The following is a 27,696-nucleotide window of genomic DNA, read 5'->3' on the forward strand; positions in this document are numbered from 1 at the left end:
TATGTATGTCACATTGTAACTGAATTGTTTAAAATGTTACTTAATGCTTACAAATTTTGATATTTATGTTAATAAACTCATTTCATTTCACATCAATGTGCAGCGTTTTGCACTGCAACTCAACTGTAAATACAAATGACTGGTAACCTGTTCTTCTACCGTCATATTTCCATTAAAACTGCAATGTGCTGCACTGCTAATAAACTCTTTCATTTCTCATCAATGTGTAACTTCTTGCTGTCCTATTTCCATTAAACACATTAAGTACTGCATGGCAGTAGAACAAATATAAATGTTCAATAACTGCTGATCGAAAATACTTTTTCTTCATTTGGGGTGTGTTATACAACAATGCACGTTATACACACCACAATGATACCACCAGTTTGTGTCTTTGTTCCCTTTCCAAATATATTAAATCCATATACAATAACACTCACTAAAACTTCATACAATCCAGTAAAACAGGGAACATTTGAGAAACGTGACTGTATTTAATTAAATGCCAACCAGAGTTTGCACCTCCGTTTAAGTACATACATTTTGAACTAGTCTCTATTACTCCAAACATATCCAACATAATGTATGGATCACGAAGTACCAGTTTATTTACAGTTCCATGGTAAAAAAAACTTATGAAATACCTGATACTGCCTGGCTAGACCACCACAGCTTCCAGTATTATTAAGGTGACATGTTTGGCGCTCCATAGTATTTTTTTTAAATATAATTTTTCCTTGCATCTTGTGATGCCTACATTGCTTGTGAGGCAGTGCACAATACATGTTACCATGCATGACTATATATATATTACTTAGGGATCTTGACTGGGACAGCCATTAGAGGGAAGCTCTTTATACATTTAGCTGTCAGGGAGGGATCGCCATTATGGTTTGCCTAGTTCGAGCCAACAAATTGGGCGAGTTATGTTCTTTTAGTTCAAATTAATGTTCAGTTTTGCAAAACACATTCAATGTTATAATATATGCTCACATTGTTTTTTCATACTTTTAATTTAATTCACCAAGAATGTATGGCTTATGTAATTTGGAAGCGAGAGGTGGTACAGTTCAGATTATTGACAGGGATATGAGCATATATGCAGTACTCCTGTTTGTAGGTTGTTCTGTTGCTATTGTAACTAATGCTGAAGATGTTTGTGTGTGTATGTATGTATGTATGTATATATATATATATATATATATATATATATATATATTAGTTCTAGTGTAACACGTTTTTTATTTAGCTAATAAATGGTATGTCATTCATACATTACAGAAAGTCATACACAAGGAAATATTTCAAGTGCGTTGAATCTGATTCGTTTGAAACGCTCAGATGTTATTATCCCGATGATAATCAGAAAACAGATTATTTGGAAAGTTGTTTTCTTGTATTCAGCTTATTAGGTGTGGAAAAATAGGTGTGGACAACTGGGTGTGGCCTAACTAGATGTAGCTAGAGGTCGCTGTAGTAGGGAGAGATGAAAGGTCACCAGGAGAAGTGGCAATGTGTGTGTGCATGGAAAGCCTGGGTGGTTAAAGTGACCAAGTGGGTCAAGAGCATCATATGAAATGTCAAGTAAACATTGGTCATATGTATGAGAAACGTCATTATAGCGTTTGACTATAAACGTCATAGTGTTTGAATATAAGAGAAATGTCATTATAGCATTTGACTATACATAGTAATGTCAGTATAATAGTTGACTATAACAGGAATGTCTGTATAGTATTTGACTATAAAGAGAAATGTCATTTAGTGTTTGACTATAAGAGAAATGTCATTATAGTGTTTGACTATAAGAGAAATGTCATTATAGTGTTTGACTATAAGATGAATGTCATTATAGTGTTTGACTATTGTTTTGTATATTTGATTTAATTAAATCTGATTTAATACATATTTCAATTTAATTGTTTGTCAGTTTTTAAAAAAAATTCATTACATGATATTGTGATGTAAATTTATTCACTAGATACTTTTTTTTAGAAAATAGTTTGACTTTGACCGTTAATTTATAAACACCAAGTGTTGTTCAAAATCCTGACCTTGTTTCAGAATTTGTAGCTACCTTTGTAAACAAGCTATATTTTATTTTAAAATGATTGGTTAATTCCAAGGTATTGATGGGACTTTGTCTTTAAGATGTAAACAATATTTTTATTTCTTAGAGTGAAAATGATTGGTTTTCGTCAGGGTCACACTGGGTAAACATGATCGGTAACAAGTATTTCTTCCATAACCTTTCAGAAGATGATCACGTGACCCGTTGTTTACGTTTTAGAAAGACCATATAACCCATGTTTAGGAGAATTAATCTCAGTAGAAGCTGGTCTGTTAAACTGTTAGTTGTATGTTGTGCTGTTTGGAGTTATTTCAAATTACTTGGTTTGGAGTTATTTCAAAGTACTTGGATTCAAAAGGATTAATTCTGTTATTTTTCTGTTAAATACGTGTGCTCCTTTAATACTGTGGAACAACGAGTTTTTTTATAAAAATTTATTCAGCTATCAGAAACCGGAGTGATAATTCTTGTTTCTACAAGGAACTGTAGACTTCAACACTACAGATTGCAGCATATGTCATCATCTTTCATCTTGGATTCTTCGAAGAGATTCAAACATTAAATCAGAAGAACATTTTGTTATTAGGACTACTAAATTTTATTCTTGGATTATTTTTAGATTTGATTCTATAAAACCTAAGTGCATATATTTTTTTTCATTTTTACAGAATTTTTCCACTGAATTAAATTATTGTATTTAAGCTTGTTTTTACTCTTTCTTGTGTTACCGTTTATTGGAGCCTAAACAAGTGACATAAGACTATAAATAGTAATGTCAGTATAGTAGTTGACTATAGAGACAAGAGGCATGATAGTGTTTGACTATCTAAGACAATGTCTTAGTGTTACTGAATATTCCAAATAATTATTTATTTTTTCTTTATCATTGTTTTCCACTGAATCCATACTATGTACCTTTGTATTTACCTGTGTCCTGTTTCTTTATTTTACAATCATCAGTGCGAGAGGATAATACATTTTTACTCGGTCTGCATGGTTTTGAGTCGCAGACTCAGTCAATGTGTGTATGTGAGAAAGCTTCAAATGGGTCAGTGGTTCTTAGCATCATTTTCCCAGGTTCTTCCTTCATTAGTTATACTGGTCGCCATGTATAGCCAGCCTATCCTGGGCTGAGAAATGGTGTCAAACCCTAAACAATTTCATCAATATTTGGTTCGATGTGTTGATTTTGTCATCTAGCTGGAAACTTTAACTACTTCCCTACACTGACATGCACCACAATGAACTTCAACAGCCTCTACTTATCATTCCTGTAACAAATTAACTGCAGAACTTGGCATCTTTATCTAATGTCAACTGGTGAGAAAAGTGATTAATTGTCCTACTCAGATATTTACCTGCTTTCTGTTGGCTTCATTACTGGTATTCTCTTTTTCCTTCCTATCTGATGTATCCTTCTTCTTCACTTTTTTTTGTCTGGTTCCCTCTACTTTATCTTTAGGTCTTCTCTTTTTCAGATGCTTTGCCTTTTTGTTTTGTTCAATGGTACTATTACCATGAGAAAGGAGGCGATTCTGTGCCTCCTCAGGATCAGTGTCAGTAGCACTTGAGTCTGTAGGATACACTGGAATACAACATATAACATATGATATTAGCATTCTTATCTAAAGACCTGAAGAGACCAAGCAATGACAGCTTTTTCATACATATCTATTTCATGAATTACTATAAGAAACAAAAATTTAGCTCAGCAACCCACAAAACAAGTTGCTCTTTTTCTTCTCAGGTCCAGAGCCTATAGTTCATGACGTGACAAGGTTCAGTTTATTCTGATCATCTCCCCAGCTAGGATGAGCAACATTAAAATGTACTGTCATGTGGCAATTAAAACTGAGCCAAATGTATTGTCAAGTAGCAAATTAAAATCAACCCAAGTAAATATTTGCAGGATTTCATTTAGTTTCCTGCAACAAATGTGCACATCTGTTGGATTTTTTGGCATGGTATTTTTTTTAATAGAAATTATAATGAATCTTGGAACTGCACATCCCTCAACAGACAAAGGTAGTTTTACTCCAAAATGTTTCAAACAAAGTTGAAAATTTTCAATGCAAATGCACAGAGAATAAAAGAACCTGCTGATAACATGATTCCCACGCTTTTCTAAATATAAATGTCCAGGTATTTTCCAGGATTTTTCCAGGATGAAATTAATTTTTTAAAGGTTAACAAATGACCATTACTGAATGGAATTAAAGAACATTTTGGATTATAAAACATGCATTTTTCATATCTGAAGATGTTTCTCTTTCAAGACTCTCCAAAAGATATATGTCAGAAAAGATGATCATGTATAAAACCACAAAATGAGTCACTCGAACAATTTGACTATATTCCCATAAATTGGCATTTAAAGCCATTTCAATGTACAGAATACAAATTCTAACTTTACTTTGCTGACCTGCATTATGTTGCTACACGGAAACAACATAATGAGCATAAATTATTTTGTTTCCTTTCAAACCTTAATTCTAAAGAATTCTAGAGCAATATGTGTACATATTATACAAAGTAAACATTTCCTATCACAGTATGACAAAGCACCAATAAATGCAAAGTATTAGAATCTTATCTTGTACTGAAAAATGTTTAACCCTGAAATTATCTGTACCAATAAAATCTCAAACAAGATTTTTCAACCAACTAAACTCCTTAAGACAATTTGGTTAAAAATTCCATCATTTAAAGACATTTACAAAAGGGTTGACTTAAAATTTGACAAAAGACCTTCAAAATTATATATTGTTGTATAAACAAGGACTGAATTTTCTGTAAAATCAATTTGTCTTCTTGTAGTTCAATGAGTCCCCAAACCTGTATTGATACATGGGCTCAATGTTTCTTAATATATAATAAAAGGGACGACAATTTCCAATTTCTCCCAATGCTTCAAGCTACATGTCACTGTGTAATAGTTTCACACCAAAGGTCAGCTCAGAGATTCAAAATTTTTCTAATACGGGTTTCCGCCGAACAGTCCAACCCGATTTTTCACATTTGGACATTTTGGATGCAGTGTGGGTTCAGAACAATTACATATAAAAAATTTGGAATCTGCCGCCACCATAAGATAGCTTACCAGCGGGCCTACCAAATTTAAACTAGATTATATCGACTTATACCTGCATGAAATCAACAGGAAAATTATTTATTTTCTCAAAAATGTTAAGTATCATAATCGTTATGTCTTTAATCCGCTGACAGACTAGGCGAAACATAGCACAGATGAAACCTGACCTGGTACTCGCCATTTGCATTATTAGTCACATGACTTCACTAATCTCAAACAACGACATCAAAGTCCAATAGTCACATGATATCAACAAAAAACTCCTTTTTAATGTTGCTGTACAAAATTTCAATCATATTAAATGAAGGTCTGATATCTTTTGGAAAAACCAGAAAGAACATACAATTCTCAACATATTTATTTAGAGAACAAGTAATCTGGTTCCCTGTTTCGTATGCTCCCAGCGTGAGAGAGCATATGTCAACGTGGTAGTCACGTGATACAACAAAACTCTTAAGTTAGTCTTGGAATAAATAGAGAATTTTGTGCTCTTTCGTTTGTGTATTTTTACTACAACCAGTATCCAACTTTCATTTAATATTTTTTCTACAATATTTGAAAATGATGGTTGTGAGATTCTCTGTACTGGTGCAACATGCTATCAAAATCGCTAGTACCAGCTCAAATTTCATCAACATATTAGTTTCATCATCTTTCAGCAGATTAAAGACATAACGATTTTAATACTCTCGCAATTTCTAAGAAAATAAATAGTTTTCATATAGATTTCATGCAGGTATAACTAGATTTAACAAGGTTTAAGTTTGTCAGCCCATCCGCTAAGCGCATATGCTTTAACGCCACCATGTTGGCCTCTTGTGATGCTAGACTGGTTTTCATACCTTCCATTAAAAAAATACAGATATCGAGCTGTCTGTGAAACGAAAAGTCTACTAGATGAATCTAATCCACTGAGTGTTTGGACTGTCTCAACAAATATATATATGGCAAGCACCCAAATGATCCATACTGCAACCTCCTAATATTCTGGTTTGAACTCGATAAATTTAACTCACGATCAGTTCAGTTACAACCCAATTACGTAACTGTTTCGGGCGTCATGTTGTGGAGGAAAATTCCCATGGTTTTCCCCGACTTTTGTCAATATTTGCAAAATTCAAGGACTTTTCACAGTCGGGAAAAAAATTATCATTTCTCCCGACTTTTTCCTGATAGCGTGGGAACCCTGTGATAACTTGCACCTTCCACAGAATAATTTGATATCACATGATAATCAGTCCTTGATTATACAAAATTACAGAAGTTTAAGGCAACTTCAGCGACGTATCTGGGCATTTACTTACACCCCCTCCAAGCAAACCTCACACAGATGTTATTTGTTAAAGTATTTATGCAAACAAAATACAGATAGGAGACAATAACAATTCTTCATGATTAATTTATGAATGATAGTGCTCACAACTAGTCAGTTTGTGAAATATTTAGTAATCTTTAATTCTTACCATATAAATGAGGGTACATTTCTCGCTTCTTGGTCTGTATCTGCCGTGCCCTGACTCTGTCCACCTCCCGAGGTTCACATTCTTCACAATAATAATTTTCAGGTATGCTATTCTTATCAATACCAAGGCATTCTATGTGCTGCCACACACTGAAATACAAGATTTTGAGGAGTGCATTTTCTATCAATAGAAACAGATGAGGGTTTTCTGAATACAATGGACAAACATGATTAGTGGGCCAATCTAGCAAAGAGATGCTACTCCATATTGTAATTTAACAGTATTGTCTGTCACTGGATCTGCTCCATTTTTCACCATTTCATTAAAAAAATTTAAAAATATTTAAACAATAAACAATAAATAAAATTCTACATAAAAAAAGTGACACATTCTATTAAATTTTTAGCATCGTGTAATCCCGTAAATAAACTCATGTGGCTTCTGGCAAAATTCAGGGACTTCTCAAATATAAAACCAAACCTTTTTTAAAACTCAAGTTCAAGCATATTAACCCTTTACCTCAGAGAGTGTATGGCTTTTTAGCGCTTCCATACACATGTAGCAATGTTACTTAGTGCAGTGCACTATAAAAAGAACACCAGTTACCCATTTGACTCCATACACATTGGTCTGCCTGTTAACTGTTAGGGAGTGTAGTACATGTGATGTTTAACATGAATTTTAACCATTTTACATTTTTGGTATACATATATTATGTATGGAAAGATTTTGGAGTAAACTCCAATCACTGTAGCTGTATAATTATTTTTACAGAAGAATTTTTTATGTCCTTTAAAATCTTGAGAGAACTCATTCACAGTCAAGTCAGTGAAGCTACATGACCAACCATAGCTGCCATTTCTTATACTCAAAAGGTACAAGTTCTTTGCATCTACATCACTAAATCATCTGAATCTGATAATTTACAAAAACTAATTGCTGCCTACATCAATATCACAGCCTTTACTTAAGTTATTGAAGCTTCCATGAATGTGATTCTAATTGTGAAAACTCGAGTACTGAACAAAATCTGCGGCCTCCATTTTGGAGAGTGGAGAATATGACCCAGTTACTTTAAATAGCAGATTTCGACCAGATCTTAAACAGCGACCACATGATCTGACGTAATGGTCATTCACACTAAAGAATGTAGTATCTAATAGGGGGTTCCCCAAAGGTAGAGCTATGAAAACCTGATCAAAATGGCTGATGTTTACAACAGGCATCGAAAGGCACTTACATGAGAATGGTATTGAGGCATCAAAAGGCACTTGCATGTGAATCGGCTAGAGGCGCCAAAAGGCACTTGCATGAGAATGGTGTAGAGGCATACAAAGGTGCTTGCATGAGGTAAAGGGTTAACTCATTAACCCATGGAGTTTTTTTGTATTATTGCCTGAAATGCAGGTAGGAAACACGTTTTGGGGGCTATTTCTTGTGGTTTAATTTAAGAATAAACTGGCATCAATAATATGGCAGGTTCCTACAAACTGTACTTCTTAATGCAGCCACTACAGCTTCACAAAGGTAGATGATTTTTGATGGCAAGTTTGATCAGTTTGTGTGCTATTTGTAAGTTTGACATCCAATCACAACATAAGAATTTATTCATAAACAGAATGAAAATTTATTTTGTGATGTTAGTCACAGGATAATTTGCAATAGTTCATAGATAGGTGCTCATGATGTCACAGAATGCAGATGATCTATACTATTTTGTTCTGATGGAAAGTAGGTGTGTTCATGCAGCCATGGATGCCAACGATGTGTAACCAGTGTACCAGCAATTACTTGTTATGCTCAGACCCTGTCTTCTTTTCTTCTACAAAATTAGTCAATACTATTCATGTTTCCTCTATTTGAAACTAATTGATTCTAACAGATTTTTTTAATTAGAAATTGCCAGAAAGAAATTTGTATAACTGGAAATTACCAGTAGTATGTGTAAATGAACAAGCATCAACATGGAAGAGAGAAAAAAAAAATGATGCACTAGCTGTATCCAACATGTATGGCATGCATCTTTGTCTCTTGGAAATATATCTGAATGAAGCATCAACTTGAAATGGGGGAAAGAAAAGAAAGATGCACATTTTGTCCGAATTTGCACACTTGCTTGCCATGGCAGCACTGTACCAATATGCCAAATTGTGGCTAACAAGGTGATCAAGATACAAGTACAAATTTAATTATCACAGAGCCACACCATATTAGGTCTATCCAGGCATTCTGCAAGAACTGACTTAACTCTAAATTTAGAGCTATCTGACTGACAGGAAATTAGTTACTGCCAGATAAATGATGGATTTTGTCTCTATGTCTGCATCCATACAACTACACAGGTAATGCTGACTGATGTAAGCCAGACTGGTCACAAGCATTGATGGCAACATATTGTAGGAATGGGTCCTCTTTGTTGGAAAGAGGTTATGCTGTGATTAAACTGTTTCTGCTGAAAACCTAAGGTGGTGGTGTTTCAATTAGCTGTATTATAATCATGAAGGTCAACCAGTTGACAATTTTCAACTGTACAATTCCTAATTTTTGGCTGCAAATGGAACCATTTTAATCACAATTTGAAATGCTGCAAAATGTTCCCATTAAAGCCCTTCACAAAAGTAACAATTAGTCAATTTTGATATATAATATTATAACAACTTTTACAAGTTTAACTGAGCCCCTTAAAACATGAAATATTTGTACCTGCACTTGTCACAGCAGATCATGTAGCCATCATCATGCAAGTAGTCACAAATACATCGTGTGATGCTGTCATCCACTTCAGCTTCTTTGACATTTTGTGTGGGGGTAGTTTGAGCCTCACCTGTTGTGACCACTACCTCCTCCTTCACATCAAAGTTACAGTTACTAACAGCTGGTGGAGGCGAGGGAGGGGGTGAGGGGGGAGGTGGAGCACCATAGTTATGGTCCTATTAAAAAACAGAACAAATGAGAATTAAGACACAATATCTTCTACCTTCAGAAAACTATAAAACAAAATAACAAGGTCAGTCTGCGTGTTCAACCCACACTCAAAGCATTGCTTTAAATCTATTTTTATACAAAGAATTAAATTCTTGCAATCAACAATTTTCTGTGATGCAAGTCAGAGTTACATTTTTCCTTGCCATAAGCAAGACTTCAAGGCAAAGGTTCTTGCTACATTATGCAACACGCTATCTAGTTCTAATAATACTTGAGCAAAATTTCAACAAAACTCTATTGCAACTGTTAAAAAGTTGTGAGCAGGCCAAGCAAGTGCTAATGGATTTGTGGAGAAAACCATATTATTGTATATTACACTCAAGACTGGTTAACAGCAAGGGTGCAGAGATGAATGTCATCATGGTTTCACTGTTTACAATCTGAAATGGAGTGTTTATAAAAAGTTAAAGGAACAACACAGCTTGAAAAGAATGCATTTTTCAAAATGACAAAAGTAGGAAGAGAAGCTTTCAGAATGACAAAAGTATGAAGAGAAGCTTTCAGAAATCCACTCAATATAGATGGAAAGTTGCACATAACGAAACCTGACATGTTTATTAATGAAGAACCTCATATTATAATTGGCTTTAATTCATGAAGTCCCATAAAAGTTCAAGTGGAAATATAATTAACAGAAAAACAAAGCTCAAAGCCTTAGATACTTTTTAATTATTTTTCATGGAAAATGGCAAAATTCGGGGTTAACCTACAGTATACACAATACGTATTTTGCAAAAACCTAATTTCTGCAGTAGAAATTTATCTGTCCATGCAGCTATCTCTCATGGACCTGGCATAGTGGTCATCATGGCTCATAGTGAATGGATTAAGTTTTATTGCCTCTATCAGATCGTCGAAGCAATATGAAGAGGATACTTGCTTGAAACGAGTGAATAATGGATATATTTCATCGAGTGGATGTTTTTCACCCATGAGATGAAATGTATCCGTTATTCACTCATTTCAAGCAAATATTCTTTTTATTTTATGCTCACATATGTTGGCTACCTAAAGTTTGTGACAGTGAATTAGCAGATTTCTTACGGTAATGTCAGCCGGATTCGGCTAATGTGGGTATGTGAGAAAGCTTGCCAGTAGCTTCTCGTGGGTCGGTGGTTCTTTCCAGGGTTTTCCCGGGTTCTTCCTCCACCATTAATACTGGCCGCCATGTATAGCCTATCGTGTGCTGAAAAATGGCGTTAAACCCTACAACAACAACGGTAATGTCAGCTGTTTACCGTACATGTTCTGCTGTGCTATGTGTACCTGCGCACAAAATTAGTTCCACATCAGATTGATAAAAATTTCCAGAATAACAAACTACAAGTTTCAAGGATAACAGACAAGGATTATTAATATGCAAATAATTAATTATTAATTATTAATTTGCTAAGGAGCAAAATCAAAAGGAGGTAAGTATGTTCTGACCCAAAAAAGTAGTTCCTGTAGTGAAAAAATATTGTTATTTTTTCACTACAGTGAAATATCAATATTATTTTAATTAGAAAATAAAGTAATTCACTGCTTAGCATAAAATAAAAAAATTTAATATTGGATGTCCACTACATCACACAACTTACCTGTCAGCTTAGCTACAGTACATGGTACAGAATGTCTTTGAAAATTTATATATGCATAATAAAATTTACAATTTTTAATTGTACAATTTTTATAACCGGCTGAGAGAGAGAGAGAGAGCAGGAGATAAAGAATGACTACTTTTAAATTAAAAACAAATAAAACATGTTTAATGACACAAGAAATATTGCCATGTAGCCAAAAATGTCTTCATGAATAATGGGACTTTAATGTCAATGTATCTGCTTCAGTCAGATAAGGCTTGTGAAGAGAACCCTGTTTTAACAATCTGAGCATGCTTTTTTTTTATAAGAAAGATGGCAACTGCATATGCAACTTGCTTTTCAAATATATGACATTGGGGTGGAGACACTTGTATCTTGAAAATTGAACAGGAATGTATGGTTTCAGCAGCCGTGAGCATGTCACATCTTCTCCTCCCTTGCAAAACAATCTGATGATTTCATAAAGTGATGATAATGATGACGTTACATATATTTGGGAAGAATAATAATAATTTTCAAACAAGTCCACTAATTTATATGGGCAGTGACATAGCCAAATAAGCACCCCACTTTCTCTAAGTTCTTTAGTGAATGTGTTCTGCAGTCAATAACAATAAATAAATAATGCCCTCTTATCACCACTATGGATTGCACTCAACAGTTTCATACTTTGTACATAGTTTAATTTTTGAAGAAAAACGAATTTCCCAAGTTTTTCTCTCTGGTTAACCAAGCTATTCAAGAAAGAACTTTATTTGTATAGTTTCATTTTGAAAAAAAAAAAAAAATTTCCCAGGTTTTCCTCACTGGTTATCCATGCAATTTAAAAAGACCATTATATCCTAGGTATTGTTAAAAGAATTTTAAATTCTCTTTAATTTGGTGCATAATTAATAGGTATAATTTGGGTTATAGAACATAAAGCTTGGTCTTAGTTCAGATATGTACCAATTAAAAAACTGCTAGCTCCACATGGTCATTTTCACTTAGTGGACTTCAAAAGTAAACTGTATAGAAACAAGCCAATAAGCTTTTGTATACTTTTTACACTTTTTATATATTTTGAAATTCATTTTTTCAACTTCAGAAAAATTAATTTTCCCTGTTTTAGCAGCTGCTAAAGTTGGTTTACTTTGGACTAGTTTCAGCTGATTTTTCAGGCACATGGAAGCAGCCATTTTGATCAGGCATTTGCTTAGATCATTCACGATTTCCCAAAGTACAACATAAAAAGAAATTTTGCCACTATATATGAAAACAGCACATGGATTTAATTTTCCCTGTTTTAACAGCTGCTAAAGTTGGTGTACTATGGACTAGTTTCAGCTGATTTTTCAGGCACATGGAAGCAGCCATTTTGATCAGCCATTTGCTTAGATCATTCACAATTTCCCAAAGTACAACATAAAAAGAAATTTTGCCACTATATATGAAAACAGCATAGAGCTATGCCAACATTCTCTTTACTGTGCATGTTGAAAACACAAACAACTTCACCTTACAGCTGTCACTCTGTCTGATGTAATATTTATCAACATGGTAGTCATGTGAATCAACAAAACTCCGGAAGTTGGTCTCGGAATAAATAAGAAGAATTTTGTGATCTTTCTTTTTTGTATTTTTATTACAACCAGGATACAACTTTTATTTAATATCTTTTTTTTCTACAATATTTGAATACGATGGTTATGAGATTCTCTGTGCTTGTGCGACTAGCAATCAAAATCGTTAGTACCAGCTCAAATGTCATCAACACATTAGTTTTATTGTCTCTATGCAGATTAAAGACAATTTAAATACTCGCAATTTCTGTGAAAATAAATAGCTTTCATATCGATTTTCATGCAGGTATAACTCAATTTAACAACATTTAAGTCTGCCAAAGGTGGCGCTAAGAAAACCGGCTTAAAATGGCTGATGTTTAGTGCAGACGTCAAAAGGCGCTTCCATGCGAATGGAGTAAAGGTGTCCAAAGGCGCTTGCATGAGGTAAAGGGTTAAATTGTTATGGTCGCGTGTTGGTTTCTTCAGCAGAGGCTTTACAATGGCAGTTTAGAAAAATTATGAGAATTCCGCAGATGAGAAAGAGAGGAATCAATAACATCAGTTAGTGAAGGCAATACTGGATTTAAGCACTCAAGCAGCAATGATGTTGGAATTGGATCAAGTTCACATGACTGGTGCACCCTTCATCACGATTATATGTACTAAATCCATCGAGACAGATTCAAATGCTGCTAATGGTTGCTGCTGAAATTCTGTATCCCAACTGTATGGTGACGAAGAGTCCATTGAAATTGTGGTGTCAAGCTCATCTCTAATGGTTTGTACTTAGTCACAGAAGAAATTTGCAAACAGGTCCGAAAGATTGAATGGAGAGAAGGTAGTTGGAAGTGGTGTACAGCTTGTTAGTAATCTTGAAGAGCTCTTTACAGCTGGAACTTTGCATGATCATAGTACTTTAGCGGGCTGATTTTGCTGCATGGACTATGTTTGTGAGGTTCTTCTTAGCGGCTTCATAGATTTGCTTATGAATAATGAATCTGGTGGAAAGCCAAAGCCTTACGGTAGTCTCTTTTAGCAGTGTGAAGCTGGTCCCTAACACTGCTATACCATGAAGAGCACTTCTGAATTGATACTCTGCACCTGGTGGCTGGGGCATGTTTTTCGAGCAATTAACGCAGGCAGTTATTGAGTTGTTCTGATGTAGGAGGTAAGCAAGTTGCTAGGTTTGCTTGGATGTCATGCATTAGTTTGGTGCTATGTATCAAATGGAGGTTTCTCTTAGTAGCAAATAAAGGTGGAGGGTTAGGGACTGATATGTTAAGATGGCATATAATGCAGAGATGATCTGATGCAAGTTTGTGGGATACCAGGAAGGACCATAGAATATTATCATCAGGTCTATGAAGAATCCAGTCTAAAATGTGACCATGTTTATGGGTGGGTTGGTTAACTGACTGACTGAGGTTGAAAACATTAATGGAATCTAGGAGTTTTGATGTGTTTGGGTTTCCTGGACAGTCAAAGTGAAAGATGAAATCTCCAAGAATAATCAGGTTGCCACCTATATCGAATTTCCATACTCCAGGAGATTTGGAAATTGCTCCAAAAAGAGAGATTCAGTCAGCTTGTTTTTTTCTTCTAGGAGAAGGGCGGTATAGGCAGGAAAAATGGACTGACCTTTGTTCCAGTGTGAGTGTGGTTTGGACTAGTTCAAATGATGTGTGGTAGAAATTGAAAGTTGTGGTGTGGTGAAGATGTTGATCATGGAGTTCTTTGTGATGACAGTAATTCCACCCCTGTGAGAGTGGCGGGGGAACAACTTGATGGAGTAACTGGTGGGTGTTAGATCCGCGCACTTGTGCTCCTCACCTAATGTTTTTAGCCATGTTTCTGTCAGGAAAAAGGCGTCGATGTTCTGATCGTTGATAAATTAACTATTTCTGTGCGCTTTTCCAGTGGTCCTACTGATATGACATTGAATAATGCAATATGCAGAAGTATCTCTTGGATAGTTGACACAAAGAATGACGATTTAATAGGGATTTGAATTAAGTTATCTAAATTAAAAGGTCACATTTTTTAATTGTTGATCCGGAAAGGGCACAAGGGGGATAACTGGAATTCTTCCTGTTCTACACCGGCCAGCTTTGAAACGTTTCTTTTTTTTGCTTCTGTTTACATTTAAGTAATGATGAATGTAGCCCCAGTTCGTTTAGTCTAGAGCACAATGTAGTGTGGACAGCCAAGGAGTGGTCATTTAAAGCCATTAATGAGGGTTCATCATAGCATAAACTGGTTGACTGGTGAGTGTCACTTGATGGCAGTTTAATCAACAACAAAGGAAGTTGTAGCAGTGGAGCAAGACTGCTGAAAAAAAGTTTAATTGTTCTTGTTTCCAAAACTAGGAGATGAAGAAACACATTGGCACTGAACAGCCAATGCATGATGAACACAATAATGTAGACGAAGACAGGCAACAAGCACAAATATCATGAAAAATGGCAGAAAAAACAGAACAGCTACTTCAAACCGGTTAAGCAATAGTGGCCATCTTGGCAACATCATTTCTCTGGTTTTGGGGATAAAGAAAGCCATATTTGAATGTGCAACAGCAATACATTTACAAAACTCGAAAGGTATTCAAGCCAGGATGCAAGCTGTCAAATTTGATTAAATTCTGTTCACCAGTTTTTGAGAAGTTTTATATATATATTTTTTTAATTATTTATTATGGTGGCCATATATGATGGCAGATAGGCATCATTTGTACTAATCTGAAAGCCATTCCTGCCACGATACTATCTGGCAATTTTGCAAAGAACTGGTGCAGTTTATTGTGATATAAAGTTTAGATGGCTGAGGAACATTATTATTTGCAAGACCATACCATAAGCTCAAGTGGCGTTATAGCAATGTGAACTAACAATAAATAATTTGCATTTAGACAAAGAATCTATAAGCAAACATGACCTAGTACATGATCTAACCTGATATGGTAATCCAAAACAGCTGGGGTATGTCTGAAGTGGTGGTACAGAAGGGGTGTAGTAGCTTTCCTCATGGGGCGAACTGCTATCAACAGCATCACACCTGCTATGGGACATGAAAATGAATGTGAAATATGAGGCCCATATTCTTGTAAATGCAATCACATAACTACAATATTACAGCTGTATTAATTTATACTAATGACACAAACAGTACAAAATGTACCCGATATTGCATACAGTACAGGTGTATTTTTGGAACTCCAAGCATCGCAGTGGGGGAGAAGAGTGGAAAGGATTATTTAAAAAAACTCCACCATCTCTCCACATGTCCTGATGGAGTTGCCGCAACAGCTCATGGAAAATTGCTCTCCACACCATGCTTTCTTGCAGAGTAGTCGAGGATGACCACTGTGAAGCAGATGTGGTGTCTATCAAATCGATGTGGTTTACTGTATATGACCCCTGCTAGCATGCTCTTTATCAGTTTACGGAGAGAGAGAGAGAGAGAGAGAGAGAGGCTGAATATACATGAACACACCTACAAACTTTAGTTCAATTATGACTGCATTTATACTGTATGGGTCTGATCATTTATTGTTCTTTCCGACTGGGGCATTTTTTAAAAATTCTTTCATTTATCACAAGTTAAAATTGTTTCAATAATAAAACCCTTTGGAAACTTAAATGGTCTCTTCCTAATGAATTAGCTTGAGGAGGCGGATGTTCTGAAATATAGTGACCATTGTAAACACATATCAAATTTTAGCATTAGAACTTGTCAATTTTATCTTGGGAAGGTGCATTTCCAGTACAAAGCTATTAGACTAGGCGCATGGTACTTTACAGCTCAAATTATGACCCTATCATTAACAGTGGAAGTTTGGTAATTGTTCCTAATTAATCTGACCTCAACGTATTGTTGAAATGAATAATATTGTGGGAAATTGTCAAATCTGAAATGTTCAACAAATTTAAGGAATTCTGTGGTTGTATCCAGGTGTCCTATTATTTGTCCTTGTACGGAAAAATTAAAAAAAAAGCACAGTTTTTATCATGACAGAAAAAGTAATCAGTCATATAAAAATGATGTTTTCAATATCCTAATTGCTGTTGTTGTTGTTGTAGGGTTTAACGCCATTTTTCAGCACACGATAGGCTATACATGGCAGCCAGTATTAATGGTGGAGGAAGAACCCGGGAAATCCCCGGAAAGAACCACCAACCCTAGAGAAGCTACTGGCAAGCTTTCCCACATATCCACACTGGCCGAATCCGAGACTTGAACCCATGCAGACAGAGGTGAGATGGCAGTGATCCGTAACAAAGGGCGCTTTAGACCACTCGGCCACTCGAGGCTCCTATCCTAATTGTAATATAGGTCAAAGACGTTTAAATTTTTCAATACAGTTTCCTGTTTGAAACAAATTTAGCATTTGGCTATTGTGACAGAAAAAATAAAACTTGCAGACCAATTTCTTTCAAGAGCATTTAGAGGTTTCCTGTATTTTGTATACTGCTTTGCAGCTGAAATGGACTCAGTGGAAGACATGGGAATTATTCCTCATTTCTCTCAATCAATAAAATGATGGCTGTCAAATTTACATTTTTCTAACAGGATGTTATTGTTATGTTATTGTAGGGTTTAACGCCATTTTTCAGCACACAATAGGCTATACATGGCGGCCAGTATTAATGGTGGAGGAAGAACCTGGGAAAACCCCAGAAAGAACCACCGATCCACGAGAAGCTACTGACAAGCTTTCTCATATACCCACACTGGCCGAAACCTATGCATACAGAGGTGAGATCTAACAGGATGTAATGTCTATGCAAATAAAAGACCTATCAGTAGCAGTAATACCAAGTTTGGTCTCTTCATATATCTCAAATTGGTTTAATGCTTTCCAATGCTTATTATGGAATCTTCTACTCCTCTACTTAAAAACATCAAAAAGCGCCAACAGATCTATATAGGGTACATTTAGCGCAGTGAATCTTATTTGAAAAAAAAAAATCTCTAATACTATGTTACCGGAATGTACAGATGCATTCATTTCCTTATTTCTGATGCAGTTATAAAAATGGCAACTCCCTTACAGTACACATGCATTCAGAATTTAACCAGTTCATAGATGTGTACATGTATATTCAACCTCATAACTGGGCCGTTACTGCTTAAGGACTAAACATGTGGTTTGCATTTAAGAGTAAATTCTTTTTTCTTTTTTTTAACAGAAACTTGCCATCTGGAATTTTATCTTTTACCTCACAGAGTGTATGGCTTTTTAGCCCTTCAATATACATGTACCAAAGTTACCCAGTACAGTGCACTATAAACAGAACACGGGTTATCTGACTCCATATACATAGGCCTGCATGTTAACTGTTAAGCAGTGTAGTATATGTTACGTTTAACATCAATTATAACCATTTTACATTTCTGGTACAGAAAGATTTAGGAGTAAAATCCGATCGTTTTAGCTGTATAATTATTTTTTACTGAATAATTTTTTTATGTCCTTTAAAATCTTGAGAGAACTCATTCACCATCCAGCCAGTGAAGCCATGTGGCCAATCGTAGCTGCCATTTCTCATACTCAAAATGTACAAGTCCTTTGTTGTTGTTGTTTTGGGGCTTAACGCCATTTTTCAGCACACGATAGGCTATACATGGCGGCCAGTATCAATGGTGGAGGAAGAACCCGGGAAAACCCCGGAAAGAACCACCGACCCACGAGAAGCTACTGGCAAGCTTTCTCACATACCCACATTGGCTGAATCCTAGACTCGAACCGCCGCAGACAGAGGTGAGATGGCAGTGATCCGTAACGGAGAGCGCTTTAGACCACTCGGCCACTCGGGGCCCCTACAAGTCCTTTGTATCTACATCACTAAATCAGCTGAATTTGAAAATTTGTTAACACTAATTGCTGCCTACATCAATATCAGAGCCTTTACTTAAATTACTGAAGCTTTCATAGTAGGAGAGTGGAGAATATGATCCAGATACGATTATGACCAGGTCTTCAACGACCACGTGATCTGACATAACGGTCATTCACACCAATGAATGTAATATCTAATAGTGGCTTTTCCCGAAAAAGTGGCGCTACGAAAACCCGCTCAAAATCGTTGCTGTTTACAACAGGCACTGAAAGGTGCTTCGAGACTGGTGTAGAGGCGTCCAAAGGTGCTTACATGAGGTAAAGGGTTAACTGAAAGACACACGCAGGATATATGCCACCGTTTATTTCTGTGCATATCTTTGACATAAATGATTAACATAATGTGATTGGGTTTATTCAATGCACAGGATGAGGGATGTATACTTTGAGCATAATCATTGTTATGACGGAGAAGCTTCCACTAAACTCATCTCTCACGCAATTTCCAACATTCTCAACAACATGTCATCCAGATAAACAAACCTCGATGAATTTCAGACCTGGAATACCTCTCCAGATGAAAACTAGATGCATCCAGAATCATGAGCCAAAAAAGTGAAAGAAGCAGAACACATCCTAGTAACTATGAAATGTAATTACAGAAAACTGGAAAGATAAATTCCTTTGCCTGGAATATGAAACAGTGATGTAATACAGCATTCAGAATTGGTGGACTTGACTTTTTGACCTTTCAACAAAAGTTAAACATGTGATGTTGACTAGTTAAAGTGCATGTTGTGTATAAATAATTTATCATTTTGTTTTGTGTCTGTGTTCTCGTATTAATTCATATGGCTTTAGTTAATTTGTGACAAGAACTTTAACTAACTGCACTAACTGCAGATCCAAATAAGTAGCAAAAGTAAATCTACATTTTCAATAAGGTTTTTTGTACTTACGGCATATAATATATAGATTACTTTTTATGCTCAGAGTGCACTTTTTTGCCACTCATTAGTAATAATTACACTTATCCATCTCGGGGGATTGACATGAACTTGCAAAAAGCAGTTCAGATCCACATTTAACACATTAACCCCTGGAGGTCTTTGTCATTTTCGCCTGAAAAACGAGTAGGAAACACGTTTGGAAAGCTATTTCTGAATAGATCCGAAAACAATAAAAAATCACAGGTGATCTTTCAATAACATTCTGCCTAGGTGAGTTAGAAACATCGTTTTTCAATGGATATTTGGTTCGAACATGAGCAGAAGGGTAAAAGTTGTGGGGTTTGGGGTCGGGTTTCTTTGCTAAATGGAGCCATTATTTTTGTATCGAGACCACTCTTCATTCCAAATGCCCTTCTAATCCTATTTTTTTTGCAACGGTTCATCTGTCTGTTTGCAGTTCATACCAGTTTGCCTTAGATTTGAGACCAAAAAGTCTAAAATCCAGATACAAAATCTGATTCCGACCACGGGCGAATTTTGGGTAGAGAAAAGTCGGGTCCAAACGTTTTTTAATCTGTATTTTGTAGTGCAACTAAATATTCCAGATTATTTCATATCATTGTAGAGCTACATCTGTCTACCTTTATATAATAGCACCCACTTTAGTGTATCATGCATGACCATGACGCTAAAGAGCTCGGCGGTAGGCTACTACCTCCTGCCACATTAACTCATCACTAGGGGTTAATGTGTTAATATAATTTCTCTTTGACTGGGTACTCGGGTAACCTACATTAGGATCGACAGGTACCATGGTGACTTTTTCTAAACTTTTGAAATCTTCATGAATAAATAAATTACTAAAAGGCATAAGCCTCTATGATTTTGGATAAATGTGTTAGAAGAAGTAAAATACAACTGAAAGTAAATATAATTTTATGACATAGGCAGTAAATTATTTGGGTTTTTATATTGGCATATCTTGCAGAAATTCGACCAGTTTTCAGTAAGATGTAACAAAATACCATAAACTGTTATTGTAAAGCTGAAAAACATATTATTAAAAGTTCAGTATTTGAAACGTGCAGTGACGATAAAAATGATGTTCAACTGAAAAATTTGTAAAGTACGCGTAGACTTTATTTACCACTAGTACTGATTTTAGTTCCAATCAGGTGCTACCAACAATGAACAAAATGGATTCAAGCAAAATATTATCTTTTTTCATTTAAGGTGAAAGACTTTGCCTTAGCATGTTTTGTTATAACCACTAACCTCCTAGCTTAGTCTAATGGTCAAACTATCAGACAGGTCTAGTCTGATAATACAAACCCATTTGTTTGTACCCCCCTACCGATTTAAATAATGGAAACCTTTAATGTTATAAAAAGTGCAATGAACTTAGTCAATTCATTTAATGATTTATAGTTTCTAACCTGACTCTGAGTAGAGTAGCCCTAACACCGTCATCTTATGTATGTTTCATGCTTAACGGAAGTTTTCAGTGCAATAGACAGACATGCTCAGATCCATTTCCAGTTTCTGGACAAGTCCATTTTCAGCAAAGTGGTGTATCACAACTACATAAGCACATACATGTCGTCTACTTCCAATATTTACAATGTCAAATCAAGCAAACGAAAATAATGACAACTAGAAATTTGCTTTTCATGTGGATTTAACAAGTGGTTTAATTTCTATGTTCATGTATGCAGAGGGATATAATTCCAAACTCTCAACATTATGTAATTTACACAATTATTCAGCACTGCCGAACAGGATGAACTACGTCATTATATTGTCTGATGGAAATAAACTAGCCTATAGTGTACGCAATATGGCACCGTGTTAGTATGGAAAGTCCGTTAAGCATGAAATGGTGCAGGGGATGCCAGCATTAGTGTCATTTTGGTCACAGTCAGGTTAGAAATTATAAATCAATGATTCAATTGACTTAGTTCTGTGCACTTTTTATTACATTAAACTTTCTTGTTTTTTAAATCGGTAAGGGGCTACAAACAAACGGATTTGTATTGTCAGACTATAGTGCTCAATTTAACCGGTGAAGCAGTACACTGTATGCATACAGCAATGGACAGCTAGTTATTCATGAAGAAACAGCAAGTGCTAATAATATGTAACCAATGAAATAACGCAGATAGAAATAGTATCCCTTCCCCCAATTCAAAGGATTATGCCTTGCTTTGTACACAAACTTTAGAATTATCAGTTCAAGTAAGCTAACAATCTTCACAAGCCAAAGGGATATTAAAATGGAGTGCCAGCACAGGGGTGAATATTAATACTTACCAGCATCTCTCAAGAACTTTTGCTGGCATGTTACAAGTTTTGCTGCACAAATTAGATCATCTTTTACAATTCCAACAGTTAACTCACTTAAAATATGGGAAAGGCCCACTCTAGATTTAGAGGGACCCCTGGTTGTTGGATTATTGGATTTTGTAAGCATTCATTTGATCAAGTGTAACATCCTGTTCAACTAAAAGTATTTCAGCACTAGTAACACTATATTCTGGGCACTTAGTGTATCATGCTGAAGATGAAACGAACTACTACCTAATGGTCACAGGTTGACAAAACAGGATATTCATGAGCCTTGTTTCTTTTCAGATTCATCCCAGGGTTTGATTGTACTGTGTGTGGTAACAGATGATGTGTACATGACACCTGTGGCCTCTTGAAAACAACTACCCATCAAAATTACTCCATATACAGAGGTAATTTGGGCATTATTCTCAGGTTACCCTGAGAGTCAATTTATTGATCAGGCCAACTAAAATATGTGGTTCTGGTTACATTGATAGAAAAAAAAACAGGGTAGGTAGGTTGGTACAAACATCTTTTTATTCTGGATATGGACAGATTTAAATGAAGAATGAACTATAAAATAAACACCATTCACATCGTGAAACCAATGAGTCAGCTGGAAAAAATGGGGTCAACTGGGTAATCAGATCCACACATACTTTTAAACTGTGCCTTCAATGTGTGACACTGGAAAATGATTAAAAACTTGTTACAAATTTTAACATCATCAGTTATGCTGTTTTCTTTGGGTTGCCCAACTGGTCTTTTATGCTGCAAAAACCTGGTTGCTCAACTTTTATTAGTCTGCATAGGGTTTTTTTTAAAGCAAAAAAAGAAAGCACACCCTCTTTCATCCTGGATGACCGCTCTGGTGGCCTAGTGGTTAGAGCATCCATCTCGGATGCGGGTGGTTGTGGGTTCGATCCCCGGTTGAGTCATACCAAAGACTTACAAAAAATGGTACTAACAACAGCCTGGTGTCATGATAATGTGTCTGGGTGAGACATCATGCTACATGTCTGCTGCACAATGCCCCAGTGCTATAGTCTGATAATACAAACCCGTTTGTTTGTACCCCCCTACCGATTTAAATAATGGAAACCTTTAATGTGATAAAAAGTGCAATGAACTTAGTCAATTCATTCACTGACGTATAACTTCTAACCTGACTCTAGAGTAGAGTGGCCCTAACAATGTCATCTTATGTGTGTTTCATGCGTAACGAAAGTTTTCAGTGCAATAGACAGACATGCTCGGATCCATTTCCAGTTTTTGGACAATTCTATTTTCAGCAAAGGGGTGTATCATGACTACAGATGTACATACATAAGTCATCTGATTCCGATATTTACAATGTCGAATCAAGCAAAGGAAAATGACAACTATGAGTTTCATGTGGATTTAACAAGTGGTTTAATTTTTATGTTTATGTATGCAGAGGGATATAATTCCAAACTCTCAACGTTACGTAATTTACGCAATTATTCAGCGTTTGACACACAGGATGAACTACGTCATTATATTGTCTGATGGAAATAAACTAGTCTATAGTGTACGCAATATGGCGCCGTGTTAGTATGGAAAGTCCATTAAGCATGAAATGGTGCATGGGATGCCAGCATTAGTGTCATTCTGTTCACAGTCAGGTTAAAAATTATAAATCAATGATTCAATTGACTTAGTTCTGTGCACTTTTTATCACATTAAACGTTTTTGAAATCAGTAGGGGGTACAAACAAACGAGAATGTTGAGTCAGACTATAGTCATCACTATAAACTGCCATGCTACAGACATCATAACGATACGACTGAAAAATTGTTAAACCTATGCTAAAATTCCAAATCACATACTCATCCTGGATGTCAAGTTTGCCTGAAGACAAAAGTAGTCCATTTGCACTTGTCACTGGCAATGTGTAAGATTTTCATTTAAAAACTAATTAACCACAGCATCTTTGAATAAATGTTATTCGTGTTACACGCAATTTACTTCTATGATAATTTAATACTCTTATGTTACGTGTTTAGGCTCTAAGAAACAGTAACAACAAAAAAAGGGTGAAAACAACAAGCTTTGAAAAATATAATAATTTATTTCCCTGGAAAAACACTGTAAAAATTAAAAAACAAGAACTTACAGTTTTAAGAATCAAATCCAAACATAATCCAAGATTAACCCACAAATTAAATTTTAGAATTCCTAGTAATGAAATGTTTTAATAAAATCTGAGTTCGAGTCCTGATGAAAAAATCCCAAATGGAAGGTGATTATGTATACTGTAGTCAGTATTGTGCTTTTGTGTCTACAATTCTTTGCTGATTCACAAACAATAATATTCTGGCATTTTAATTTCTGAATAAAATTTAAATAAATGTCTTTTGTCCAAAAATTCTGTATGAGCACTCAAATATTTCCATGAAAAAGAATTATCCTTTAGAATCCAAATAATCTGAATAAAAATTAAAATTTAACTTCAAACTGGTCACAAACAAACACTTTCCAGTGTAAAGGTAAAAGCCCAAAACAGAAATATCTCTCTAAACATCACTAATATATCTAATTACTGTACAATTTTGGAAAACCAATCATTTTAATCCAAGAATAAAATAAAAATAGAAAGCCTGTTTACTTGTCTCAGTGATTTCTGAATTAATGTCAGAAACTAAGTCAAAAAATAGAAACAGTTTCTATTATTAGGTATTTATGAAAAGATTCAGGTCAAACTGAATTTTCTGGAAAATATCAAATTTCTAGTAAACAAAATTACATTACATTACTTGGACATGTAGTGAAATTAAAAATAATTTTTTTAAAACTTACAATTAAATTAAATCAAATATACATTACAATACCTAAAAAGAGCTAATGACAATTGTTTTCATGAATACCAGCAGATGATCAAGTGCCAGTTCACACTTATCAATGTAAAGACTATACTTAAACATGACAACATTTCATGGTTTCTTGTGGTAAACAGTCATACTTTGTCTAATAAATGGAGTGAAATGTATATTTGGATGAATATAAAAAAAAAGACTTGAGGAATTTTATTATGATTATTGTACACAGGAAGCATGGACTGGAACAATCAGCCGGGAGCACACAAAAAAGCATCAAAAATGTGGTGGCAGTAATTTTTATTTTATACTTAAAACTTGATTATTATAAATGATTATCATTATTAAGAGATGGTGCAATCTAAAGGGAGCCCCCCCCCCCCCCATGTCACCAAAATGGGAGGGGGAAGTAGACACAAAAAGGGGGGGAGGGGTCAGAGTTCTAAATTTACCTAATACTAAAAATTTCCTTATCTTTCTTCCTGCTCCACTGTTATTAATCTTTTGAAATCAGAATCTTCAAAATATGTCTCCTGTAGTTGCATAAGCATCCACTTTTTATTTTTTCCGAGTTTAAATGGTTCTATATCTGTATATGTACATCCCCCCTTCGCTATCTTGGAAAACCTGCTTAAAACAAGTAGTCACACATGGATTCCATTTTTTCCCCCCAAGAAAAATACCCACAAATAGATCCCATTTTAACAAGAAGAAAATCGCTATCAAAACTGGCAACAGGAACCTTGATCTATCAATTGTCTTATTGTTGAAAACAATTAATATGACCAGGAAATTGTAATCATAAATTTATCATCTTTTAACAAGTCATATTTTGTTAAATTTCATTTTGAACAACAATCATTAGTACACCATAAAAAACAATAACCAACACAATTTTGTTCAATGAAAATGTCTCTACAGCCTACTGGAGGAAGCACTTTTATAAATAAATCCAATTAAACAAGTTTTTTATCAAGTCAAATTTGTGTTCTGGTTCAATCTTTGAGTTTGGTGTAGAATCTGAGGAATGGTGTGAAATGACTTGATTTTTACATTGAGGTAGTACCCTAGATTGGTTGATCAATAAATAGGTCAAGGATGTCAAGAAACCAAGCCATCCGAGGTCACATTCGTGCAATCGGGATAATCCAAGCTGTAAACATTTTCATTAACTCATTCAGCCCTAACCCTGCCTGTATGCATGATGTAGGCATGATGTACTGAGCTTTGAAGCATCAAGGTCATTTAATATACACCAAAGTGAGTGGTATTACAATAAAGCAGACAGATGTAGCTCTACAATGATACCAAATAATCTGGACTTTCTACTCGCATTACAAAATGCAGAGGGGAAAACTTACATTTTGAGACCCAATTTCTTTTTACACCAAAAACTGATCCATTGTCAGAATCAGATTTTTCCCTGGATTTTAGACTTTTTGGCCTGTGATCTAAGCCAAACCAGTCTGAACTTCACAAAGACAGGTGAACTTTTGCAAAAAGTAGGACCAGCTGGGGACTGGGAGAAAGAAGTGGACTGCAGACAAACATTATTGGTCCAATAAGCAATAAAAAAAACAACAAAAAAAATGCCCTTCTGCACATGCATGAGCCAAATAATAGCCATGAAGAAAATAAAAACATTTCTAGCACCACCAAGCATCAGTCTGATCATTAATCTCTGATAAGGAGATGTATCATGATGTATACAGAATTAACCTTCAAAATGCATTTCCTACCCCCATTTTAGGCAAAAACGACAAAAGTCTCTGGGGCCCAATGAGTTAAGGGACAACTAGACACGTCTTCTAGCGAAAACCTCAGAAATAATAATCCATTGAGAATAAGTAGTTATAACAAGATTTACACGATGACCACCAACTAGACATCATAAAATCTTTTACATGAAAAACCCATGTTGATATTACCATCCCTTCAGGAAGCAGTGATACAATTTTCAAGAACACTTTTTTCTGCTTCACGTCAGTGCCATTTTCACTTAGGACCAACTGAAACTTGGAATGGTTGCGTGTGTAAAATTTTATGGCAATACTCTATGATAATAAACTTGTAATAATGGACTGAACAACATACAATAGGTCATCCCATATACTATCCTTGCCTATGAGATGGAAAACTAAAAAGTGGAAGAGAACGTTTTGGATGGCCAACTTTATCATACTTGACATATGCTGAAACTAGTTATGTATTATGAATAAATTAGAAATTCTAAACGAAATGAAGAACACTGATTCACTTTCTTAACTCACTAACTCCTGAACCAAACAGTTAGGCATTCCCCTACAGCATACATGCAGAGAGATCACCTAGAGCAGTGTTAGCCTCATCAATGCCTGCATCCCTGAGACCTGCTGCGCATACTTGGCTTGCGGATTTTTAAAGAGGGAGCTACTTGCAATAAACGTTACTTTCTTATTTATCTTCCTTTAATTAAGCTAAAATCTGGCACAGCAGTTCTCAATAAAATTGTATAACTTTCATGCTACATGCAGTAATAAAAGTCATGCATAAAGACAAAAATAAATGATTTTCATACCAATTTGTTTCTCCTGCCATGTATAATCTATAAAATCCATTAAAAATTCACGCTAAATAATTACCACTATCAACACATGAAATTCATACCATTTTATGTACACAGAAATTCCACTTGTCGTCTCTCTTACAGACTTAACCTCGTGTGAATACTCCATCAGAGTATGCCAAGTAAAAGTCTACTCCCAGTGGCTGATTCTCGTAATTTTCATCATTTTCCGATCTAAATATTTCCACTATTTTTGCTGCTATCTAAGTTAAAAAAAATTTCCTTTTGTTCAACAATGTTCAATTTATCTATGTAAGCTAAAATTGTATTGGTTAAACTTCCCAAACAATTAGGCAATTGCTTGAAATCAACCAATGGTTTGCCAGTTTAGCTTGTCATGCAGGATACAGGCCAAGACTAATACTGCCACTCTGGAAACAAGCTAAGTAAACTGCGCCATTT

At 35.3% G+C, this 27,696-nt stretch overlaps 1 protein-coding gene across 6 annotated transcripts in view; it reads right to left on the reverse strand.

Annotated features, from left to right (window-relative positions):
• Nucleotides 1-27,696, reverse strand: part of LOC149788525 (uncharacterized) — a 182,008-nt gene that overhangs the window by 131,783 nt on the left and 22,529 nt on the right. For 4 of the 6 annotated variants that reach the window (XM_089974536.1, XM_089974540.1, XM_089974537.1 and 1 more), the window contains exons 3-7: nt 27,247-27,273; nt 15,686-15,791; nt 9,329-9,555; nt 6,626-6,774; nt 3,430-3,656 (exon numbers count right to left, since the gene is read on the reverse strand). In XM_089974536.1, the coding sequence (XP_089830662.1) occupies nt 3,430-3,656; nt 6,626-6,774; nt 9,329-9,555; nt 15,686-15,791; nt 27,247-27,273 (736 nt within the window). The remainder of the gene's footprint in view (nt 1-3,429; nt 3,657-6,625; nt 6,775-9,328; nt 9,556-15,685; nt 15,792-27,246; nt 27,274-27,696) is intronic. The other 2 variants (XM_089974539.1, XM_089974538.1) reach the window with 2 other exon arrangements.

This window comes from Sinohyriopsis cumingii, chromosome 11 (assembly GCF_028554795.1).
Source record: "Sinohyriopsis cumingii isolate HCF-2022 chromosome 11, ASM2855479v2, whole genome shotgun sequence".
Lineage (NCBI taxonomy): Eukaryota > Metazoa > Mollusca > Bivalvia > Unionida > Unionidae > Sinohyriopsis > Sinohyriopsis cumingii.